Consider the following 24345-nt stretch of genomic DNA (forward strand, 5'->3'; position numbering starts at 1 on the left):
AATTCTTTATGGCTGATTGTATTACATTAGTATTTGCATTGAGTCTACTTAAAACGGAAGAGAGCGGGTTATTAAAGCTATTTGGTGGAAGCGTATTTCCTGTTAGGCTGTTACAGATAGATGAATGTTGTAAAAGAATAAAAGAAAAAATACTTTACAAGCTCAAAGGGCCTGGTGTCTTTCTTTTATGTCTTTCATGAAGTAGTTAAATTATTTTTTCATCTACTTAAAATCTATAAAACATTTGAATGGTTAGAGAATTTCAATATGGAGAAGCTGTTAATGTTCGTGGGAAGAGAAGACAAAGTTAAAACATTGGTATTCCCTATAACATATATTGATTTTTTTTTTTTTTTTTCAGAGGTTTGCAAGAGCCATGGCCCTTCTTAGTCTCTTCTATGTTCCGCCACCCGCCACCTGCCCCTGCTTGCCCCGCCACGAAAAATAACTGCCTCAACTTGATATAGTGGTCCACCGGTTGATTCAGATGAAAAGGAAAGTAAATGAAAGATAACAAGATGATAGAGAATGATGAAACGCTAGCCTATACAAACTCTGTAGTACGCAGGCTAATGGGGATTCTACACTTTTTTATGACAGCAGCATACAAATTAATGAAGTCAAACTTTCCTCAGGCCTTCTTTTTCTGAAAATAAGACAATAGGCCACCATTGAAATTATATGGACCTTCTTTCTTTATCAGATTCACTAATTCTTAAAAAGACTAGTGAGAAACTCACCATTGCTTCTTTCCCTTTTTCTTTCTCTTGTTAGCACTGCCACTGGTGCTGCCACTGGTGCTGCCACTAGTCTTAGAACCACTTCCAGATTTGGCAGCAAATGGGCTCTCAGTGGAGGCACTGGCACTATAATTCTCAAACATGCCTGTTTGCACTGCATTCTGTAACCACTCCATGAATTCTTCCTCTGTCATGCACTCTTCCATAGTAGAAGCTGGCATCCGACTGCCTCTTTGTCCTGAACTTGTTCCCTTACCGGTATTATGCTTAGAGGTCACACTAGTGTTCACATGAAAGCTTGGCTTGTGAGTGTTTGCTGGACATCTCATTCCCTGCAACAAACGTTAGCTTTATGTACATCTACTTTCAATAGAACAATACCTATGTGTGAGCGTAGGAGGTGGAATGGGCCAGCATGCAAGTGTTTTTCAAAAGGACAAAAAGCACCTGTTAGACTAATTAAGAAACAAGTTAAAATAAACTTACCTGACAAACATACCACTCACTAGCATCATATATCTTGCTATCTGCACAAACAAATGCGGATGGAGCATCTACCTGCACATACAGCATTATTTGAAAAGAATAATCTTGTATTAGACACATTTAAGAGATTAATAGACAAGCCTTGATAGTCATACTAGTGATAATTCTTTTTCATTTTCTTTTAAGGTTTTTTTTCCCACTCACAAACAATGAATCATTCAATAGCATATGAAGAGAACAAACTAGTTGGAGCAGACAAGTGCCGGCATAAAATTCTAAAAACAAGCTTTCTCCAACATATATAAATGCACATACCTTCTGCAACAATCCAAAGAAGAAGGGTTGGGAAGATTGTTCAACCCATCCATCACCATCTTTAGCTTGATGAAAATCTTTGCAATCCTTTAAAAAGAGAAATACCACAAGGTAAACATAACACACCAAACACAAAATTTATCGTCTTTATGAAAAAGGAGCATCATGCTTTAAAGTGCTAAACCCTTAACATTGTATGCTTAGGAACAACCTTGATAAATGTAAACTAATAGAACATCAGTGAAAGCTTTAAAGGTAAATGAAAAACCTGGCACCATCTTGCTCGAGACTTTGATTTCCTGGTGAGTATCCAGACATGAAAGTTGCTGCACTTATTGCAGGCAATTCGCCTTGAATCTCCAAATGGGTCCTCAGCATCAGAGTCTGGGCGTGCAAATCCAGAGGGAAACAAGCCATGCCCTCCATTCTAAGAAGTACATTGCATTAAAAGCTTAGGTAAGGCATATAGGTATATGAACTTAAAACAAGTGATAATTTACAGCCCTGAGGATATTGAGATAAAGTCATAAAACAAACCAAAAATTTCTTGCACAAGTGATAACTACAGGACCCAAAATAACACAACTTTCTACCAACAGATCCAAGTTAATGAAAAAGTTGAAAGGAAAGACCCCCTTGGATTGGGGGAAGCAATTGGCAGGTATCACTTTCAAGTTTCACCCTCTTCTCATATTCCACGTGGATATCGAGGAGATTGGTCAAAAGAGATTTCAATTTCTCATGCCAATTACAACATAGTGTACAGACCAGAAATATGAGAACAAGATATATATTACCTTTTGCGAAGCACTTTGAAACCTACGAAAATAGTTCAGCAGTTCCTCTCTCCTTAAATCATCATCATATGCTTTCCGTTTCAACGAATCAAGTAAAACCTAGAAAAGATAAAGGAACAAGGGCCAATATTACAATCAGAATGACAAATCAAATAGATCATAGAAGATTTCAAGGGATATCAAAGGATTCACCTCATATGCATTCTGAAGTTTCTTGAAAGCTTCAGCAGCCTTTTCATTTCCCATGTTTTTATCAGGATGGACCAACATTGCCTGATAAGCAATATAAAAAAGTTCATTTAACAAAAGAAAATATTTTAACATAGTAGCATGTTATCAGAAACAGTACTTCTACATAAGTAAATCAATCTCTGGAAAGATAAAAATCATCATTGAAATATCACAAAAATAAAGTCAGATTTCAGACTATAGATTAACATATTTGGCCATAGGATCTTGAAACTTCCAAGAAAATAACATAACAGTAAATTACAAAAAGGTTGGAAGAGATCCCTTTTCATGTCAATTATAGAAAACAACGAACAACACTTACCTTTTTCTTATACTCCCGCTTCAGTAAAGAAACATCTACATTCTCATTCCGGGACAATCCCAACACCGAATAGTGATCGGTACAGTTTAACAGCCGAACAACTTCATCTTCAGAGGTTATCTCAGCATCTGCCCCACTGGTTGAAGGTACTCCAGGGCTACGATCAGCAGAAAACCATGGGCCATTTTCAGAGGATGAAGCGTCCTGCTCACCATTAAAGAAGCCTGGTTGACCTTGCATTCCAGATGTTTGCTCAGGGGATCCAGTGGGTCTTCTATGCTGATTTACATTGTTCTTTAAGAAATATATCAGAAAATCACTTGAGATAAAAGATAAATTCAACCCCAACAGCAAACCCAGCCATCCAACATATGTCCAAGCACAGTAAATGGAATACACAGTGGCAATTAACAGTGCAACACGTTCATTCTTCAGTGTGAATGCCAATCCTGAATTTTGAAGAATGTTAAACCTCAGAAAGCTTGGATGAAGTAAAATGCATGATTTAAGTAGATGATCTACACTTGTAAGAAGGTAAGAGAATCACCTCCAAAGAAGATTACAAGTGCTGTTGTCCAAAAGCTTCCATAAAGCCACAAGAAAAGAGCTCCAGAAAGGGCCACCACCAAAATTGCAAGAATGAACCCAATGAAAACTCCAATTAGAGCAGCTGAGGCCTGATTATTTAAAAAATAGTTATGAGAACAAACTAACACTCAAATTAACAGATAAGCTTAGAAAGCTTTAGATAAACCTAATTAGAAATGCACTCATTGTGACAGATAATTATTCATAAGGGAACATTCATAATGCTGGATGCTCAACATGTCATAATCAATCAGAAAAAACGAAAGAGGAGCAAAGGACAAGGGACTAAGAAAAATCATGCATTTTGTTGAAAAAAATAAGTAGAAAAAATAAGCCCAATTATGAGGATTAAAAGAACAATATAAAAAATTTCTGGCTTTTATGAAGTCGGCGCTTAGGAGCAACTTAGCAATACTAGGGCTTACCAAGACAATCAGAAATTTGAACATCCCAACCATAGCAACTACTGAGAGAATGCTGCACCATATAACTGAAAAGAAGGATGTTGTCCCCATGCGTAGAAAGGAATTGATGCCCCTTAAAGAACAATCCAACCAAGCCATTGATAAAAGAAACAATATACTCCCAAGCTGGATAAGCCACTTCAAAACAATGGGATATGCCTGCTCAATCTTTGTTTTGACATAATCACGAGCATTCAGTATGTTACTTGTTATGGTAAGAAACGCTGGTTCGTGCCTTTGCAGCCACTCACTAGCCACCTTCAAGAAGGACAATGCAGATGCCTTCAAGTTTCTAATCAATACACTGTCCGAAAACTCTACCCTCCCCATCAGAGTTTTTATATGCCATCCATTCAGTGAGCAACCTAATTTTCTTCTTATACGTTTGCGGCGTAAGTCACTCGGAGGTAATGACCCATTTTCTTCTCTTATGCTTTCAGCTTCATTATTTCCATTGCTATCTCCTAAATCACGTCCTAAAGACATTGGCTGCCCTGGACCCTGCATTGCATCCATCCCTTGCTTCTCTTTCCTCAAAAACTTCCCAGATTTTTGCTTGCTTTGATTTTCATCTCCAGCATGATTGGTTTTGCTCACACCTGCTGAAAGAGGACTGCTTGGCTGGTTATCATTTGAGAGTTCTTCTCCAGGAAAAACTTTCACTTCACTTTCTTTCCCATGCCCTTTTGTTTCACACCCTGAATCTGAACCTTTCTTTTTGTGCTTTGATGTATGGCGATCTACCCCATTCTTCTGTTGGTTACCCTTCCGAGCCATAAGTTAAAAGACCTTGATGTAGTGTTTGAAGGAGAAGTCAAGTTAAACCATTTATAATTGATTCAAAGCAGCCAAACCATGCATGCTAGATTCCATGACAGAAATACAATCTGCAAATAAATAATAAATACAATTATAAGGATAATACATACATTAAATAAATAAGACGTGTGAGAGTATGACTGTTCATCAATTGTAGCAAATCAGGCTCACATTTTTTAAAAATTAATTTCACAAACTGAAAAATGGTGATGACACTTATATATCAATAAAACCTCCATATTACCCAAGTTTACTGATAATAGGATCTTTACTTAGAGTACTACTAAAGAGTACAATTAATATTAACAGTATGCAACCCACACGCAAAAGGTCTCACCATAAATTGGTAATGGAACCCATATTAATATTGGGCAACCTACATAACTGGTGAAGTAATACAAGAAACCCAAAAATTTCAAGCCAACAAATAACCAAAAGGTCATGCAACATAATCTACATAAAACAGTTTTTGAGACTTACATTGTTCTTTTAGCAAAAAGCCAAGGAAAAAAGAATCTCACGAAGAAATTATAAAACACTGTATCATGAACACCATGGCATCATCCATGAATTGAAATAAAGTTTCCTTTTTTTGGGTCTGAAATAATAAAGTTTCAATTGAAAACATAAAAGGAAAGGAAAAGAAAAATCCATTTGAGATATAAATCCCCAAATGTTTGAAAAGCAATAAAACCCATTTCCAAATATTCAAGAATGACACATAGCGAATTAAATTCGATGAAAAGCAATGAAATCGGGCAAAACCCATGTAAGAAAATCACTCGCAGATAAGTATTTAACATAGAGATATTGGTACGGACATACCTGGAGCTCTGAGGCAAGTTTCTTTGAATGAGATGGAGGCACACAAAGGAATTATTAGTGAGACAACAAGCTGAAACAAAGAGCATCAAAGTGGCATGTTTGGCTAATTGGGTCTTCTGGGAATGAAGGAGGAGCTGAGCATGTAATACAATACTTGTCAGAGTTTTTGGGTCTGCAAATAGACAGCGAGACACTCATGAAGCTCTAAAGCCGAAGGAGGTGTTTCTGTCTCTCTCTCATCCAAGACGTTGAATAAGGCCCGTTTGGCTGACTTCAATTCCTTGTTCCAAATGCGGATGGGCTTGACCGCAGATTAAGTTTGTCATGATGCCGGATTACATAGTCCTAAATTGAATGGCTGATGCGAAGGGATTATTACACTATATCAGTTCCGCTTCTGTTTTTTTACCTGTTAAATTTTATAAATATATTTTAAAAATAAATTACTCTAAAGTTCATTTTACAATATTTAATAATAAGCAAACTCATATAAAAAGTTGAAATGATGAATAGGTTCACTTTGTACAAATAAAGTTCACGTTATTTTATGTTTAGTGTTTTTTACGCCGAGCACTCGGTGAATTTTTTTTTTAAATAGAAAAATTGACACTGTCACATAGTGGCATTTTATAAGGTATTTTTACAATTTAAATAATTACTATTGTACAGTAAAAGTGATTATCATTGTCTGATAGTGGCAATTTCCAAGCGCACAATGGCATTTTACCGAATGCTCGGTGGGTTATATCGAGTGCTCGGTGATGGTGCCGACTGTCGAGCACTCTCATTAAAGTGGATCGGGGAATTATCGTATTTTTACAGGTGGACCGACTGATCAAAGTATTTTTCGTTTTGAATTTTAAAAAAAAAAAACTCATATTTTTATAATTACTTTTCATTTTTATTTATTTTTAAATTTAGTTTTTTATGGTTTTTTATTATTATTTTGTAATGCAATGCTTGTTATGATGTATTTTATGCATATTATATTACATATTTATGGTACTATTTATTGTTTTAATAAAGAAAATAATTGAGAAATTGAAAGGTAGCCCTACCTACCCGACGAGTCTCCTTTTACTTAATGGGGGGGGAGATGGGAATGTGAATGTCAAAGTGGACCTTTCCCTGTCTCACTGTCAACCTATTGGCCCATCGAGATTTAAAATTTGGGTGGGCTAAGCTTTTAAAGTTGTAGGATTACAATAAATCAGAAAAAATAATTGGGTTTAAGATGGAGGCTGAAGTGGGCTGGAGATTGAGATTAAGGTGGGCTAAAATCATTTAAATTTTAAACTATAAAAATACAAAGTAAAAAATGAAAAAAAATAAATAAAATTGGGCCACCCGGGCTACAGCCCAGGTTGGCTAACTAATGGCTGCGCCCCTGAGTGTAGGTGAACAAAATTGTACTCAAATACTCCATTTGATCCATTTGGTTCGTGGAATAAAGTTATTGGAAATTCGGTTCCTACACGTCTCTTTTAGGGAAAATGAAATGCAAGATTTTTATTTCTATGTTTGGTAATGCCATGAAAGTAACTAGCAAATAACCAAAGATTCAATTTTCTAACTCTTCTCTCTCTCCCCCACAGTCTCTCTTATATTTTGGAAAAGAGGAACAAAGAGCTCAAAGGCTGAAGGTGTCCAATTTCCAAAGGATCAAATTTATCTTGTCTTCAAGGTTAAGGTGCTATTTATTGTGATTAGGCGCTTACAGGACACTAGTGGCACCGTAGTAATATATCACTCCTTAGGAGGCACAATTTTCTGCAAGCACTATTTCACAAGATTCTGTAAGGCACTGTTCTGGTATTGTGAAAGGACCATGCAATTTTAGCGTGCCTCTAAAGTAGTAAAGTGTAGTGTGATTATAGCATCTGTTTCGATGTTTTCATTCATGGAAGAACTTCAAAGTAGAAAACAAGGTACACTCTTTCACCCGCCACTCTCACTCCCTCCCATAAATCAAACATCCAATTTTCTGAGTAAAACTAAAAACTAAGAAAGTAAACATATCGAACTCTGTTGAGGCTAGGGAGGGAGGCACATTGCGAACAAGACTGAGATGGAACAGAGGAACTCAAAATCTGTATGTGACCCAAAGACAACCTCTTATTTTCATATCCAAAAGAATGCTTAAGAACAATATATCAAGAAATATCCATTTCTAAACGAGCAATCTTGCCAGAATCGAATGAATAACTTCATCCCATACAATGCATGCATCTCTTCATGAACCTCATATAATCTTCATAATTGAAAAATGGACAAACAAAATTTAAGATAACCCCAACACACAAGCACAAAATTAGGTAAAGATCTATGCAAAAGTCTATACTGCACTAGTCAAATAATGAAAACTGTTGACAAACAACAATCGACCAAACGAATAGTGATACTTATTAACATAGGAAATTTATGTACACAACACAAGTTCATTACATGTAGTCCACAACTTAACGACAAGCAAAAATCGTGCTCCGAAATGCATGCGCTGAGTACCACAATGGGAGCGTAGAGCTGTTCTTCACGGAGTACATCTCTTTCCAGACACGATTGTAGCGATAAAACACCAAGATCTGCTTATGGGATGCTAAGAAAACATATTCACCAGTTTGACATATGGGGTAAATGCCCGGCACAAGTCCTTTAATACATCTAAGACTCACTGTATCCACCAAATGCCATTCCTTTCTCTCATAATCTTTCAACACCCAAATTTTCATCCAAGCATCTGAAATCTGGATCACAGACAAGCAACCATCTGACTCCAACAAATAAAACCTGTTTCCAGACCCACAACTCAGTTCAACCGGCAATGACATCTTCCTCCAAACATCATAATCCAGATCGAGCACAAGTATAAAAGAACAACTACCTGTCAACCAATGAAGGGCACCATTAACAAACACAACTTGGTTCTTCTTCATATGGGTGAACTGATCATCCTGAAACGATACGAACTTCCTCCATTTGTTGGACTCAGAATCAAATACCATACATATAAAAGTTCCATCTGGCCTATGACCAAAAGTGCGGTGATAACCGGCTAAAACAACATTGAACTTCTGAGTAGATAAATTGCAAGCCAATCCCACAAGAGTGGCCTCACCATTAGGGTAAAACCGAGTCACATGCCTTTCCCTATTCTTTGGAAGCAACTTGAATTCCCGAGTCATAGGATTACACACATAGTAAACACCCATGTCAGGTATACTAGAGCAACACAACAAGCCATTACATGAGGCTTTGACCTTAACTCTGTCCTTCAAGAAATCTAAGGAAAATTCAGAAACACCTCTCTGATTGTCAACACAAATCAAACTAGATTTTGATCCCAATGACTCAGAAACCTCAACCAATAGCATGGGGTTCTTGGCAGACAGTTCATTGTACAGTTGAATGAAATACTTATCAGAAACCAATCTATACCACAGTTTACAAACAGTTTTGCTCCTGAAAAGTGACTTAATGGGCAGTCTTGCAAGAATTTGAAGGACAACTTCGTCCGGGAAAAAACCATGTCTTTGTGAATTCATAATCAAATTTCAATAAATATGAGCAAATTTCAAAACACCCGATGAGAAGGATATGGAATTTTGCTTACCAGATGAAAATTCCGAGATGGGTATCCGATCAAACTGCGTTTGATGCATTGAGATGAAGTGGGCTTTCACTTCTGAGTTTCAAGGTTCGCCAATTTTATTCTTTTGGTTTCACAGAGGAATTTTGACCCAAAAAATGATTACCAGGTTGATAAAAGGAGCAACCTTGATAAAAGTCGGGGTATACTATTATTATAGACGAATAGGGATTTGTGGGTTTATGTACTGAACAATGATCAGGGATTTCCATAGAATGAAAAAGAGGGAATTGGAAGAAAAATTCAAGATCCGGGGACAACACAGGCTCCTTGATGAATTTTATCGGTGGTGATCGAATTTCAGAGATGATGGGCTTGTGGGCTCTTACCAATTGGCCAATGGGCCACAAGTGGTGAGAAAAAGTAAGCTAGATTTGCGCAAATAAGCTGCAGTCCCCTTGGCAAAAAAAAAAAAAAAAAAAAGCTGAAGTCCACCAAAAATATAAATATATAAATAAAATATGGTATCTGTGGGTGATTTTTTATACACTCAAAGACCCCACCCTCCCCCACATTTTTTTAGGTATAAATTCAATTTAGACATATAACTATATATGTCATTTCAACGAAATCCACAAACTTTAAAATATTTCAAATATACACTAAATTTATTATCTAAATTAAAAAATGGACTTTCGTACATCAATTTGTTGAGAGATCAGTTAAATGTCAGTTTGGCTTTTGCTGATGGGGTGATGTGACGTCAACTCAGCATACTTTTCCCGCTAAATGAGCGACACATGTCCACTTGACACGGGCCCACACACTCATCACCTCTTTTCCGCTTGTCAAACGCTCTCCTGACCATTTAGTCTCCCAAAAACATCACGTTTCCCCTAAATTCGAATATAAATCTCTTACTTATATTCGATGAGCGAGAAAGAGATGATGGGTTTGTGGGCCCGTGTCAGGGGTTAGGTGGACAAGTGTCGCTGTGTTGCTCATTTGGCAGGAAAGGTTTGTTGAGATGGCGACGTGCTTTCCGGTAAGCAAAAGCCAATCTGGCATTTAACTCATCGCTCAACGAATTAATAGACGTAAGTTCATTTTTCAATTTAGACAGTAGATCGGGTGTATATTTGAAATATTTTAAAATTTATGAACCCTGTTGAAATGACATATATAATTATGTGTTTAAATTGAATTTATACCTTTTTTTTTTTTTATTAAGGCAAAGACCCCTTTATTAGGTCAAATACAAAATGTCCCCTACTTTATTCTAATCTGTTTAATTCATATTTACTCATTACTTGCTGACTTCAATATTTGTGATGTGGATTGTGGAAGTAAACATCTATATAATTCTTTAGGGGGCAGCATTGTTTTCATATGAGCCTCGTACAAAGATAACAATAATTAATAATTATAACGATATTGATACACATGAGGAATATTCCTGTTTTGTGGAACGGAAACAACAGAAATAAAGATTGTAAGATTAACTTTAGATTACAAACGACGTGATTTTGAACATAATCACAAAATCAGCAACAGAGGATCATAATCTGTATTATATATCACAAAATCAGCTAATTGACCTTAATTAACTTCATTGACATTGTAACTAAGACTACTTGAAGAGCTCCACCAGAAAACTACACTTAAAATCCACCAGCTCAACATCCCAAAGCTATCAGATCCAACAGCAGAGGAGGTACTCTCACCAAAACCTCCTCTACGTTTCCTCGTAGTCAATGTTACAACCACCATAACAAGCGTCTTCGTAACAGCTCTGCAGCCATAGGCAAAAAGTTCTTTCTAGAGCTGCAGAGCATGTGGTGACTGCATACACCAAGAGCCTTTTAAAATCTCTACCAACTCATGTCCCGGTGAATTTTCCTGCATTTTATGATTCTAGACATTTAGTACATAGTTCAACCAAACAAATAAAAATTCGTGATCATGATGGACAACTAAATTCGATAAAGCAGCCATATTGGCCACTCTCCAGCATGTCATAATAGAGCAGTTATATAAGCCACTCCCCAGCATGTCATAATTAAGCAGTTATATAAGCCACTCTCCAGCAGTTGTTACTACCCCTATATCTATTCTATACACCATAACATATTAAACAAAGCTAGAAAATATTTAGTTGAGATGACTCCTTTGGTTATTTTGCTCTTTCTTCTTGCCAGCGAAAACCTTGGTGATCATTTCCATGCCCAGTGACCTGTATATCAAAAATATGGAAGAACTAATTAGATATTCTCAACAATAGACTTTCTTTGATGATGCATGCAATGCAACTGACATTAAAATTTAAATCTATAATTATCAAACAGAAAAAGCTTCCAATAAGCAATGCTTTGTCATTTTATGCCACACACATGCAAAATAATCTCAACAAGCAAACACAAAAAAGCAAAAGGCCAAAAACATTGCTTATTGATTTTGATATGTACAAAATAGAAACCTGTAGAAGTCATACCATGGAAGCATGGGTCCACTGTCCATTAATCCAATCCAGATGAGGCCTCAAATCGGAACGTTTAAACTCTAATTGCTCATTGGTGGAGCTGAAATAGACAACATACTTTGAGCCTCTGCAAAGAACTTTGTAAATGACACCTTCCCACCATCCCTCATTGTACCAAGCGTCGACCTTTTGGAGAAAGTTCAACTGGGCAACTGATAGAAGTGGAGGAGGACAAGGCCTAATGTAACTTGCATATGCTTCTTCTCTCAAGGGCTGGGTTCCATCATCTGTTACCAAGTGCTGGTATTCCACCAGAAACTTGTCATTTCCTAAAGAGTCAACTATTTTAGCAATGTACCAAGCATCCTCGTAACCTTCCTCTTCACTGCTGACCTCCACCCAAGTCCCATTCTCAAAATTTGCTCCCAATGTTTTCCTGCCGCACTTTATTTTCAGTCTTACCTTTCTGGATTTCACCACCATCTCAGATGAATTTTCCTGCAATTCAAGCTTTCATGACACATTTACACATACAAAACCAAACAAGTTATATAGAAGAATGATTACCTAGAAATGCATGACTAGAAAGCAGAAAATATAGACATGGCAGGCATTAGCAACCAGTGAATTACAGGAATATCAAAATCAGAAAGTAAATACCATAAACCAATTTTACAAGGCTGCACAAAACATCAAAGGATGAAGCAAACCATAATTGACACCATTTTCATTTTAAAATTAACTTGTGATTTAAACCCATTTTCCCTAGTTGCCTATGACATGTTTGTAGATGCCTGTGGTTGTTTGGAAAAGAACATTCTAATGGTTTCAACCCTTTTGCTTTTGCAGTAAGAATGTACATGCATATAGAACAAATTATTTAATGCCATGGTCACCAATTTCACAGGTAATCCTTCTTCTATTTCCAAACATTAAGAAATACTCTCACTATTACACATATGTTTGGTGTGTGCCAGAACATTTCTATCTACCAGAAAACACAATACGCTTATAAAACAAGATAAAAATGAACTTAAAAACGCAAACAGTTACTGGCATTACCCTCAATCATAACCATACCCATCAATTGCAAGGTGAACTCAAGAATTTCATAAAGAAATTAAACCCATTACTAGAAGCACAAACACATAATTAAGCACCAAAAATTTATTAAAAAAATACCCATCAACCAAAAAGATCAAAGAAGAAAATTAAAAAGGAAAAAGGGAAAAGGAACCTCTTCTTGAAAAGGAGGGACCCAAGACCCATCATCCCAATCTCTATGAAGCCTCAAATTCCACTGCTCACACTCAAATTCTCGACCTTGACCACCACGCAACACAACCAAGTACCTAGAGTTCTCAAAGATGTCCATAACCGTCCCACGAAACCACCCTTTTTCTCTGTATGCGTCCACGTCGTCACCCACCTTGAAGAAGCGGTTCTTTTTGGGTGGCATAGGCCTCACATTTCCCAATTCGACGATCTCAGTGAGGGGTTTAGAGCCGTCTGGGCCGTCGTCGGGTTTGTGGGTGGCTAGGGTTTGGTACTGGACGAAAATGTGGGCCTTGTCCTTGGCTACGGAGCGGAGCACGGTGGCTGGGTAGTACGGACCAGTGGAGCCATGGCCTGGCTCTGTGACCTCGACTTGGTCACCCTTGTTGAATTGGGTCTGCGACATTGCTAAAGCTTGAGTGAGAGAGAGAGAGAGAGAGAGGGGTGGTGGTGGTGATTACTGGTAATGTGGTGCAGAGGACTTGAAGTCTTGAACCAAGAGGTCCTCATTCCTCAAATGGAAGGGAAGGGTTTTTTGGGACGCTAAAAACTTTGTTTCTTTTTCTTTTTTGGAAATTATTGGCCAATCTTTCTTATGCTTTTTTCAAATCTGAAAAATACCAAATGAATGAACCATGAATGGCTTGGATCTGTGATTTTTATTTTTATTTTTAGTTTATGTGAAGGTGAAGCTAATTTTGTTGTTATAAAAAAAAAAAAACTAATTTGTTTGTGAAATGGAAGAACAATATTGCATGCATGGTTTATTATATTAAAATTGATAAGTATAAAAATAACGAAATTGACGAAAGACGAGAATTAACGAAACAGTGAATGACTTGTAAAATAAGAAATTAGTTTCTTGCGGAAGAAGACTGACAATTTGGGTTCCTTCAGTTCTGTCCAGCTGGACATCGATCAAAGTCTGGCAGGCCAACATCCACATGCTACGACTAATAGATTCATAGCATATAAGAAAGTTACCTCAGATAAAAAAAAAAAAAAAAATGTGGTCATTGTTGAAATTTTTCTAAAGGTCCTCTAAATAACAACATTGTAAATTAGTCGGAATTGGTCGAAATAAATTAGAAACAGGCCGTCCATAAGTTGTTTCTCGATCCATGTGGAAGAACAAGGAACATAATTGTGAGTGACTTGGTTGAAACTTGAAAGCTCGTTCAAATTGTTGATCAAAGTCAAACCTCCATAGTCAGACACCTCATGACGCTCCTCTTTTATTCTTTATTTTCAGAGTAGTTAGATTTTTATTTTGGTTTTTTTTCACAAATACCACCCAAATTATAGGGTGTGTTCTCGTACCACTTACAAAAAAAATATATTTACTATTTACCACCCAAAGTTACCTATATGTGACAATGTATCATTTGTTGTCTAATTTTTTGTTAAATCATAATTTCTTTTTTCTAAATTTCCCATTTTGCTCATGAGGAAAATTAAGAAAACTATTTCTTAAAAAAAAAAAAACTATTTTTAAATAACTTTTTTAAGTAAAAGTTATTTTACACTTAAATCTAATTAAGAAAAAAACTTAAAATAAAAAATAAAAAAACCTTACCCAAAAATATCTTTCACCCAGTCGCCGACCCCACCATTGGTGGCTCTCTTTCTGGCCAACCACCCAACACCACCAACCTGCGGTGATCGTTCATCTCTTTATTTGTCTTTGTCCCTCTCCCTTTCCATTTCCCTCTCTTTCTCTCTTCCCCTCTCCTTCTCTTCCTCTCTCTCATTTTTACCCAAATCCAGACGAAGGAAACCCCAAGTCGTCGGTTACAAAAGCAGCCGACCTCCAGGTAAGCTACCGATTTGGGCAAAGATGAGACAGAGAAGGAGAAGAATAGAGAGGAATAGAGAAAGAAACAAGGGCGGAGCCAGAAATTTTTTTCTTAAAATTTTCAAACAATTTATAAATATTTTTTAAAATTTTCTAAAATATATATAGAACTACATGTGGGCTGGGGGGCCGGAGCCACCTAAGGCCCACATGTAGCTCCGCCCCTGGGGAGAGAGATAAGGAGAGGTAGACGGGATGCCACTAGGTTGGTAGGGTGGGGTGGGAGAACTATCATTTTTTTTATTTTTAGTTTTTTTTTTCATATTTGATTAAACATTATATTTTATATATTTATTTAATAAGTGTTAAAAGGAGTTAAGTGAGCAAATAGTTTGGGTGTATTTAGAGTCACATTTCTTTCAGATTTTTAAATGCTTGATAATATGAATTGACCCAAAAACCCTTGAAGTTAACATATTATTTGATAGAAAAAGACGGTAGGCGGCACATGGTCACATATTGATAAGATTGGGTGGCATATAGTTAAAAAAAAAAAAATTTATGGGTGGTTCGAGAGGACACCCCATATAATCTTGGTGATATTTGTGCAAAAAAAGTTTTTTATTTTTCAATAAGATATATTTTTCATTAAACTCAATGTTCGGTTAGATTTTATTATAGTACTTTGACTTTATATACATATATGATATATGATATATATTATATATTATTTATATATATATCAAGAATACTCTAAATCTAATTGATTATCAAATTAATACGAAATTAACCAACTTTTTTGTAATCTCATAATCCGAAAGAGCATGAAAAAAGTGGTTAGCTTCGTATTAATTTGCTATTTAGTTAGCTTAGAATGCTCCTCTATATATATTACATTATATTTATAAATATATACACAAGTAAATTATACATACCAATATAAATTATGCTAATATACCTATAAATAATAATGTAGCTACATCTATTGTAGTCTAACATCCGAGCTTAATGAAAATTAGATCGTATACAAAAATGAAATCTAGATTTCTATTATTTTCATAAGTAATCTTGCTCAAGGATAGTTTAGTAATATTAAAAGTTACATTCGAATCTCACCAAAATAATATAAAAAGTTTCATTAAAAAGAAGTGTCCATTTGTGGCAAAAGAATAATATTGAATCACATGGTAATGTATACTTTCCAAATATTTGGTTTGTCATCTATCACCATACATTAAAATAAAAATTCATCTTATCAACAATAAGATTTATAGTATGCCAACATAACATGTCAAATTATGAGCAAGAGAACATTTCTTTTGAAATACAATTAAGAATAATTATAAGAGTAAATTGAGTAATTGCTCCCATGAGGGACAAATTTTGAACACCAATAAGCACTTATTACAGTTAATGATTGGATTTAATACAATTAGTTATTAATTGTAGTAGTTACATATTCAATCCAATAATGATTATACATTGATTCTCACAGTTGCTTAAAAGTTGTACCTCTTATGAGCGACTTTGATTATAAAAGATAGGCTTCTTCCATTGTAGGATTCTTAGCATTCAACTCCACGGAAAACCAATCATTTTTAGGTTTCCTCTTGAAGGTGAGAGGTCGGAGGATGAATCTTACAAAGCGACTTAAGGGGTCCTGAAGACCTTCCATCTCATAATGTCCAAATCGCCAATCTCTTTCAGTATAGGTTCGCTGTATAGGTTCATCAAGGCCTCCTGTTGTAATAATAAGAAAAAAGAAAACTGTTATCCATTCATCACTAGAGTATCAGTCCTTAAAAAATGAAAATAAGTGAACTTCTCCATGCATAGGGAAATTTGAAGGTTCTTGAGAGTTGCAGTATAATATATATGTTGCGAGGAGGACCCTACAGAGCAGTCCATTTATATGTGGCTACCACAAACTTCTGTTAGAATCCATAGTAGCTTCACTCATTAATGGCAGCCCTCTCCTTTTTTGAATAACGTCTCTCACCTACCAATCTAGCCTATAGGTCATCCCATTTGTGGACCTGACCCAGTTGCATGGTGAAAGGTGCTCTGATAACAATCATTAGAACGCATGAGTAGAACTTAACCTCATAAAACCAGGTTGCAAGGGACGAGTGCCTAAGAGCTCATACAGTGGCCCAAGATGTTCTTTTCAATGTGGATATTTGGATCATAACAAGTTTATTGATGGATTGTTTGTTTGCACATATTCATCCATCCTCTTGTTTAAAGAAAATAAGAATATATGAAAATTGAAAGCCAAGGAAAGAGATAGTAATTAACTTCAAACGAAAAGAAAATTAAGATGCATGATTTACCTGCATACATCAAACCACGTTTATCAACTGCGCGATAAAAAGGTCTTGTTTTCTTTGCTCTAGCAGCAATAATGAGTTCATTCCATGCACCTGCACGGTCATCAAGTGTAATTTTACCCGTTGTCACCACCTGAAATGAAAACACACGCTAAAACTTTTAACAAAGAGCACAACTAGGGCTGTACTTTGGAGGAGAAAAGCAGATAAGGGAAAGTTAAAATGAGCAAGGAAGGGAAACAACATTAACCTTAGTAAATAGATGGTATGAAGGACGTGGAATCCGGGCAAGATTATTAGCACGATCAACTGCTACAAGTCCAAACTTGGGACCATACCCATCTGCCCACTCCCAGTTATCAGAAATAGTCCAAAACAGGTAACCAAGCACAGGGACACCCTATAAATCAACCATAGGCACTTCTAGCACCCATCATCACAAAATAAAGGAATAATTAATTCAAAAACAATTGAGAAGTGCAATGGAGAGTCAAACCATGATCTTGGCTGCATGAATAGCGAGCAAATGCTCTATCAAATATGGCCGCCGGATCAAATCTGTCCCATCAGATACCCCATTTTCCGTAACTATGAAGGGTACATTCAGATGTTTATATCTTTCGTGGAACTGAAGCAGCATGCGGTACAAGCCATCCGGATATACCCCGCGTCCAGATTCACTATACTCATCGGTCTCTACTAGCTTCAGTCCGGCACCACACACCACTTCCTGCAGGACAAAAGAATAATGTCACAGTCGACTCATATTGCTCTATATATAGGAGCATGAAAGTTCTGGTTCACATGGTTAGAGAGATGAGAAAACCTGTCCGTAGTAGTTTATGCCTATAAAATCCAGTTTTTCAGAAACACTATCAATATATGGGAAGATAGTCATGGTGTTAGCCACTGAAATAGCAGCAACACCAAAGAGACCGTATGGCCGCATAAATGAGACATGGTGTGCCGCTCCAACTACTGGATTTGATGAGGTACTGATGAAGATAAAACAAAAATTTCAGAAATTTATTATTTTTGGAATGCAATTAAGCATTATATACATATTTTAATAACTACTCTGTTCCCTGAACAGAAAGGGTCAAGGCATTATTCACTAGTCAGTTAAGTAGGCAATAAAACACACACAATCACACACGTTAGATTCTCAGAGATTATATGAGGCAAAGAAACCTTTGTTCATGGATATAGTCATAGGCTTTTGAGTGTGCAATGGCCATCCAATGCATGGCCTGTTGAAAAACCCCAGTTGGCAGAGCAGAAGTGGCAACCTCCAGCATGTCAGGATGGCCACCAGGCCAAGCACCCGCACAGTAAGTAAGCATACAGAAGACATGAGGCTCGTTAAATGTTACCCAATAGTCTACCATGTGTGATACACTGTCAACAACAAGCCTGGGGAAAAAAGAATAAGAGAATCATCAACAAAAAAATAGAAAGAAAGAAGACAAGCTACATGATAAGAAAACAGAACAGGGTAATCACTAGCGTAATCTAGACAGAACTAGCAAGTACTGAAAAGTAATCGGAACTTCAGAAGACAATTCATAAGTCGACCAGTAAAAGGAAGATTCACCTTGTAAAATCCATGAAATAATCAACCGTTTTTTCCATTTTCCACCCTCCATACTCTCCAGCCCATGGTGGCAATGAGTGATGGAACAGAGTCAACATCACCTTCATTCCATATGAGTGAACCCTGTTGATGATCCACTTATATCGCTCCAATGCTGCATAGTTAACCTAAAAAAAGAAAATCATGCATCTGAATTCAGTCCAGACTTGTAATGATAATCCAATTATTATGCACCAACACAGTGTATTAACCTGCAAAGAACATCAATTATGTTGAACTCAGCTCATACACTCTACAAAAAGATTGATTAACCTGTCAAACATCACATCTTTATGAAAAGGTTAGGCATAGAAGAACCCAATAGTACGTTAAAGCCCGTATCATTCCTGATTTCTTTGCCTCTCTAGATTTCATCAAACAGCATCATAATGTACCAAATGCATAGCAAGTACATAAATGTCAGCATCAGACTTACAGTTTCTTTAAGCCCCTTCAGTGGCTCCTCTGGCATAATGCGTGACCAATCTATTCCCATTCGGAAGACACTGATGCCAGTATCTTTAGCCAGTTTTAGTTCTGTATCAGGATCAGACCAAAACCTTAGCCTCTCCTCTCTGAGATCAATTCAAGAATCCATTTTACACACAAGTCAATATCAGGTAATGAGATCTCAATTAATCTCATGATCAGCATGAGATCCAGAAATAAGCATGAAGATGCGATATATCTTGTTTTTTTCAATATACTCAAATTTCAAGTCATCAAGTTAGAAAAGTTAGGCTTACGGGTGCACAACGTTGTGCCATGCAGCTACATTATGTTGGCATTCTTCGTTTGGGACAGTTTTTTCTTCTTCTTGTTCTTCTCCTTTGTCGCCTTCAATATACTTCTCATACCCTCTAATCATGGCTTCCATAGCTATCTTAAGAGGCTTCCTTATCTTAGCTTTTCCTGGAAAGGAAACTGGCTGAGCTCCACCATCACCGGTAGCAGAACCGATTATAACATCTGCTGTTTGCAGGATCCCCTGTGACTCTGATTTGTCACAAGGATTTTCTTGTGCAAACTGGAGCCAAGCATCATTTAGCCTGTCTTCAACATGTGCTGGAGCCGTAGCCAACCCAAAGAAAAACCCAGCTTCCCCTTCTGCACAGAATCACATAACAGAACACTTTTGTGATATATCCATTGACAAATGCACAAAGACCAAGTGCTTCTGAGTTCTGAAATCTGAACCACCAAGTCTCACTTTATTTGCAACCCGACACAAGCAAACAGAATAGTCAAGCCCAGAAAACATAGCAACAAATTTTGATCAATGTAAAGCACTTATATAAAATGATTCCCTCAATGATAATATTTCAAATTTCAAGTGCTTCAAGTGACCAAAGCCTCTGGCCCCCATTTCACCCAAAAATAAAAGCGACCAAACCGATAATTAGCAAATGTTTAGGTTAAGTTCCACAAACATGGATGAACATATACACAGAACAAATTGTTGCAAATTCTAATACCAAACAATTATATATCTGTGCACTATGAAATATTGAGATACAATAAATCTCACCCCCCCCCCCCCCCCCCCCCCACCACCACCACCACAGACACACTTGACCAAAATCATGAATTGGGAGCATGCTAACCTTTGCATTAGTAAAAATTAGAGGCCAGTGTCATTATCTCTAAGCTACCACAATTTCAAGTCATTTAAGCATAGTACTACTCAAACGGTACCACGATTTCAAGTCATCTAAGCTACCACAATTACAGGTTTAAAATTATAAGCTTCTTTGTTATAAATATTGTTATTACCTCATCAAAAAAGAAAAAGGGGGAAAATTTTCAAGTGCTACTCAAACGGTACCGGAGTTTACACTTCTAACTTAATAGTTAAACTTACTCCTCAAAACAACAAGCAAAACTTCATTATAAAGAACCTCAAGTCTGCGAGTTCGCGAAGATTGTAAAGCTACTGATTAGGATTGGGGTTCCAGCTTGGGGAAAATTACTGTACCGTAAAGATTGAAGTCTGCAAGAGTGTCGGAGGACTCGTCGATCGGCGAACGGAACGGCCGGAGATTCTTCTTCCAAAAGCGCGAGAAGGAGAATGCATTGGCGGCGACTGTGACCGTCACTAATAATCCGGCGAGCTTCGTCGCCGAGACGAACAGAGCTACGACCACCATTATTTGTCTGACTCAGAGAGACTGAGCGCAAGTAAGGCCTAATAGAGTTCGACAATTCGTGGCCAGGGAAGGTGTCCACGTGGCAGATGAAGTTAACTGGTGTCGTTAGTCGTTACGGAATGTGGAAAAATTTGTGTGGCGGACCTCTCACCTGGGAAGCCCGTGGAGGCGTGGAGTACACGCTAGTTAGCGATCGTGACGGCAGTCGTTTGCATGGCGCATGGAGTTGTTTTGATCCTTTCTTTGGGCTCTTCAGCCATTTCTGGGCCTTAAGCCCTTAACAGGATTATGATGGGCCAGATCAACCCTGATTGTACTCTGACTCAAAAGCCCATTATCACTGTCCGTATAACGTATATGCTTTTGTTTTCTCTTTTGACTATAGCCTGAGCCAACTCTTATGTGTTATTCCAGATCATCCAAACCCCACTGTTAGCCAAAAGGCCCAGCCCACCCCGGTCTTGAAGGTTGGCTAGGAACATTTTAAAAAGAGAAATATCAGCAAAGTTAGTTGCAAGTTGCAACTTTATACTTGAAGTCTATTGTAGTGCTCATAATATTTGTCTTTGCCCCCAAAAAAAGAAAAATCATTGCCATCGACATTATAAAATTATCATACGCCTATTCCGTTATTAAATAAAACAAATTTGTTTCTAGTTACATTATAACGAATTGAATATATCTTATTCTTACATTTATCATAATTCTATCTCATTATATTACTCACCTTCACGGCCTCACTATTGTTGAGGTATGATAATTTGTTCCATTTATAGAGGCATTGTCTTCTTCACTAGTGCACATATTTTGTAGACTGACTGTTAAAAATTTTGAATTTGATTTTGCACCCCACTTTGCAATATTTCATCATGAGCATGGGAGTCTGCACAATGAAATTGAAACGAAATGGGTGTTACCCTTTTAACTGGAAATACTAGGTGGACCAGCTGCCATGCATGAACCCAAATTCAAATAATTCACTCTCTCACTCTCTCTCTGCAGAATCTTTGCAGGGTCTTTTGTTCCTTTCTTTCTTCTCTAAAGGACCCAAAACCAAATGGCTAATGGGTCTCTCTCAAAAACTATACCCAAACAGCTCCACCTTGGACTTGTGCTAAATGAAATAGTACATCTTCCTCTCATGGCTTCCTTTATCCTAAAATTTCTACATGATTGGTTTCCTCATTTGGTTATACATATCTATCAAGTCACCTCATGCAACAAAAGCCTACTCTGCAGCTGCTATAACTATTCTATATATTATATTGTTATGCACCCTCTGCTTAATTGTTCTCCAACTAGTGCATGTCTCCTAGTATTCCTGTGATTCCTTGTCACCACATACACTAGTACACATTCATCATTCATGGCCTCCTACTCATAGGTCACATCAACTTCCCCAAACAAAGCTAGCCTCATGCCTTCATGCCCACATCTTTGAGTTTCCATTGCTAATATAATGCACCAGTCCATCTCCATTTGTATTCAGTTTTTCTTACATAGAAACATATGGGGATATTGGTAATCCAATATTTCTTGTATAGGCCACCTTAATTGACTGCTCTGTGCCTCTGTTAGACTGTTTTACATTTGTTTCATGCATATAGTTGTGTTACTTGTGTACAATGCGTCTAGTTAATTATAGTGTAATCTCAATCAGTGCCCAACAAGTCTTTGATGAGTGGCTAGTGAGAACCCAGTACTGGGCTTGCCTAGGCCCATGACAAGATACCATGATGTCAGGATCACAGGGTTTGGGGAGTAACTAAAAAGGGCATATATTGGTGGTGCCTAACTTTACTACCATTAAATCATTAATTATAAAACATGCAGGCCGAGTCACTGAGGATATAACTATAAGATTAAATAACAACACCCAATTAAAAGAGAAATGGCATCAGAATTGAGGTGGGGTAAAAGCCAAAGACAGAAATGGAGGTAACAAGAAACAATGGTGGTGGAAGAGGTCAATATTAATCCTACATATGCTGCCGCCCTTACAGGCCACCTTAGCGGCAAGTCATGCATAAATATGATAATGCCAAACAAGCTTTTTAACTATAAGTGATTCTAATAGCACTCCGAATTGTATATTTTATAATTTTTTTGCACTCACATGATGAAATGCATGAAACTAAAATAGAGTGTCAATAGCACTGCAGCATGCTGCTACTAGATTGTCTCACTAAAGAGGGTTACAAGCAGAGTTTGAGCTCAGAAATTTATGTCATAGTAATGCACTTTCAGTCCTTTTAAGCTCAAATTAATGTCTATGTTTTCTACAGGAACTCAAATCAGAGCAGGCCTGCTTTTACAGTGGAACAATTACAATCACACATAATTGCCGCCAGCTCTGTATAAAAAAGAAGCCAGTAATTAGCTAGAGAGTGATGAGAGGAGTCAAAGCTAGCCATGTGAAACAATAGTATTAAGATATTAAAGAACGCAGGCCAAAAAACTAGGGATGGTGAGATATGAGTTCCCATTTGCTTTGACCATTCTAATATCTTGGGAGACTGTGACTGTAATGCCTCCCTTCCCCGCACGCTCATGAGGGTTCCATTCCATTTTCCCACAACCTCAGCATAAAACAAGAAAAAAAAAAAAACCTTAATCTAATCTTAACATGAATCAGAGAAGTGGAAGTAAACACAGTTTTTGAAGTTTTATATGTGCTCAATTTAAGGTTTATTGCAGTTACCAAGATTCCTTGTTCCCCATCACTTCTGCTGTTTTTATGCTACAAGCTAGAGATGGCACTATACCTCAATAATATTTGTGTGTGTGTATATAAAGTATACACTACCTTCCTTATGTCAGTTTTTTTTTTTTTTTGGTTTCCTTTTATAGAGATTTCAACATAAGATGTACCTATCACATATCATTTTACATTTGCCAAGATTGAACTATAATTGTAAAAAATTACCCATCACGTGTCACTTGAGTTAAAGTTTGTGGGCCTACATTAAACCATACTTGAATTATTATTGAAGTAAAACCAAATAACAAATTATGTGCTTGTTCATGATAAATGGATAGGTAAGATGATAATCGATATGTTAGGCAATGTATAATTAGGTACTATAACAGAGATATAGTTAATATTTTCTCACATAATGATTGATAAAGATTCATCTCTTAATAATAGTATGCACGAGTTACTTCAACAAGAGAAATTTCAATATGTTGTTTATTTTGTGAAACAAATTGAGTAAATTTTCAATCTACAACAACATTTTTTTGTAATTGTTTTACACTTTAGTACCATAGTTTCATACCCTCTTTTTCATGAATTTTTTTTTTTTAACTCGAAAAATAATTGTTTATATAAGAAGCATAGACGGTTTGAACAAATTCTCAATCCACTCGAGCAGATCGAGATTCCGCAGAGCAGCAAAATATTATAGCATCGATATATACAAAACTAATGTTATATATAATTTTATAAATTTTAATGTGCACAAGGATCGTCGTTCTTATGTAAAATAACATTAATGTTTGGTGATTTCATTG

General features: G+C 36.8%; 4 protein-coding genes across 6 annotated transcripts; all 4 read right to left on the reverse strand.

Annotated features, from left to right (window-relative positions):
* Positions 1-236: 236 nt before the first annotated feature.
* On the reverse strand, positions 237-5804 carry LOC147294480 (Chaperone DnaJ-domain superfamily protein). Of its 2 annotated transcripts, XM_086231574.1 has the most exons (11): positions 5588-5803; positions 3905-4830; positions 3439-3568; positions 2892-3340; positions 2531-2611; positions 2339-2437; positions 1810-1968; positions 1542-1628; positions 1227-1298; positions 741-1072; positions 237-646 (listed from the first exon to the last, which is right to left on the reverse strand). In XM_086231574.1, coding segments are annotated over exons 2-11 (2226 nt in total). In that variant the 5' UTR covers positions 4721-4830; positions 5588-5803; the 3' UTR covers positions 237-645. The 2 variants fall into 2 exon arrangements, with proteins under 2 accessions (XP_086087700.1, XP_086087699.1); XM_086231573.1 differs by lacking the exon at positions 237-646 and having other exon boundaries at positions 737-1072; positions 5588-5804.
* A 2107-nt stretch (positions 5805-7911) lies between these two features.
* On the reverse strand, positions 7912-9535 carry LOC147294481 (F-box family protein). The gene has a single exon (XM_086231575.1). It carries the CDS (start codon positions 9127-9129, stop codon positions 8047-8049), a length of 1083 nt encoding a protein of 360 aa, XP_086087701.1. The 5' UTR covers positions 9130-9535; the 3' UTR covers positions 7912-8046.
* Positions 9536-10641: 1106 nt separating this feature from the next.
* LOC147294482 (protein AGENET DOMAIN (AGD)-CONTAINING P1-like) lies at positions 10642-13503 on the reverse strand. 2 transcript variants are annotated; one of them, XM_086231577.1, is made up of 3 exons: positions 12890-13503; positions 11665-12150; positions 10642-11406 (listed from the first exon to the last, which is right to left on the reverse strand). In XM_086231577.1, the coding sequence occupies exons 1-3, from the start codon at positions 13331-13333 to the stop codon at positions 11347-11349; spliced, it is 990 nt and encodes a 329-aa protein (XP_086087703.1). In that variant the 5' UTR covers positions 13334-13503; the 3' UTR covers positions 10642-11346. The 2 variants fall into 2 exon arrangements, with proteins under 2 accessions (XP_086087703.1, XP_086087702.1); XM_086231576.1 differs by having other exon boundaries at positions 11665-12162.
* A 2572-nt stretch (positions 13504-16075) lies between these two features.
* SFR2 (Glycosyl hydrolase superfamily protein) lies at positions 16076-20864 on the reverse strand. Its single transcript, XM_086233955.1, has 10 exons — positions 20661-20864; positions 19432-19792; positions 19122-19260; positions 18647-18813; positions 18244-18465; positions 17879-18047; positions 17549-17782; positions 17303-17452; positions 17056-17185; positions 16076-16462 (listed from the first exon to the last, which is right to left on the reverse strand). The coding sequence occupies exons 1-10, from the start codon at positions 20830-20832 to the stop codon at positions 16254-16256; spliced, it is 1953 nt and encodes a 650-aa protein (XP_086090081.1). The 5' UTR covers positions 20833-20864; the 3' UTR covers positions 16076-16253.
* Between the last annotated feature and the right edge of the window lie 3481 nt (positions 20865-24345).

Source organism: Dryas octopetala, chromosome 2 (assembly GCF_963921425.1).
Source record: "Dryas octopetala chromosome 2, drDryOcto1.1, whole genome shotgun sequence".
In the NCBI taxonomy this organism is placed as follows: Eukaryota; Viridiplantae; Streptophyta; class Magnoliopsida; order Rosales; family Rosaceae; genus Dryas; species Dryas octopetala.

Excerpts from the sequence above, each read along its gene's own strand:
- LOC147294482 (XM_086231576.1), bottom strand. The coding sequence starts at position 13,333 with ATGTCGCAGACCCAATTCAACAAGGGTGACCAAGTCGAGGTCACAGAG. Across the intron at positions 12,163-12,889 it reads TCCCTCCTTTTCAAGAAGAG|CTTGAATTGCAGGAAAATTC; the intron begins GTTCCTTTTCCC and ends GTGTCATGAAAG. Across the intron at positions 11,407-11,664 it reads AGTGGACCCATGCTTCCATG|GTCACTGGGCATGGAAATGA; the intron begins GTATGACTTCTA and ends TTTGATATACAG.
- SFR2 (XM_086233955.1), bottom strand. The coding sequence starts at position 20,832 with ATGGTGGTCGTAGCTCTGTTCGTCTCGGCGACGAAGCTCGCCGGATTA. Across the intron at positions 19,793-20,660 it reads TGCAGACTTCAATCTTTACG|AAGGGGAAGCTGGGTTTTTC; the intron begins GTACAGTAATTT and ends GATTCTGTGCAG. Across the intron at positions 19,261-19,431 it reads TGGCACAACGTTGTGCACCC|AGAGGAGAGGCTAAGGTTTT; the intron begins GTAAGCCTAACT and ends AATTGATCTCAG.
- LOC147294480 (XM_086231573.1), bottom strand. The coding sequence starts at position 4,720 with ATGGCTCGGAAGGGTAACCAACAGAAGAATGGGGTAGATCGCCATACA. Across the intron at positions 2,612-2,891 it reads AGCGGGAGTATAAGAAAAAG|GCAATGTTGGTCCATCCTGA; the intron begins GTAAGTGTTGTT and ends ATTGCTTATCAG. Across the intron at positions 1,629-1,809 it reads CTCGAGCAAGATGGTGCCAG|GATTGCAAAGATTTTCATCA; the intron begins GTTTTTCATTTA and ends CTCTTTTTAAAG.
- LOC147294481 (XM_086231575.1), bottom strand. The coding sequence starts at position 9,129 with ATGAATTCACAAAGACATGGTTTTTTCCCGGACGAAGTTGTCCTTCAA.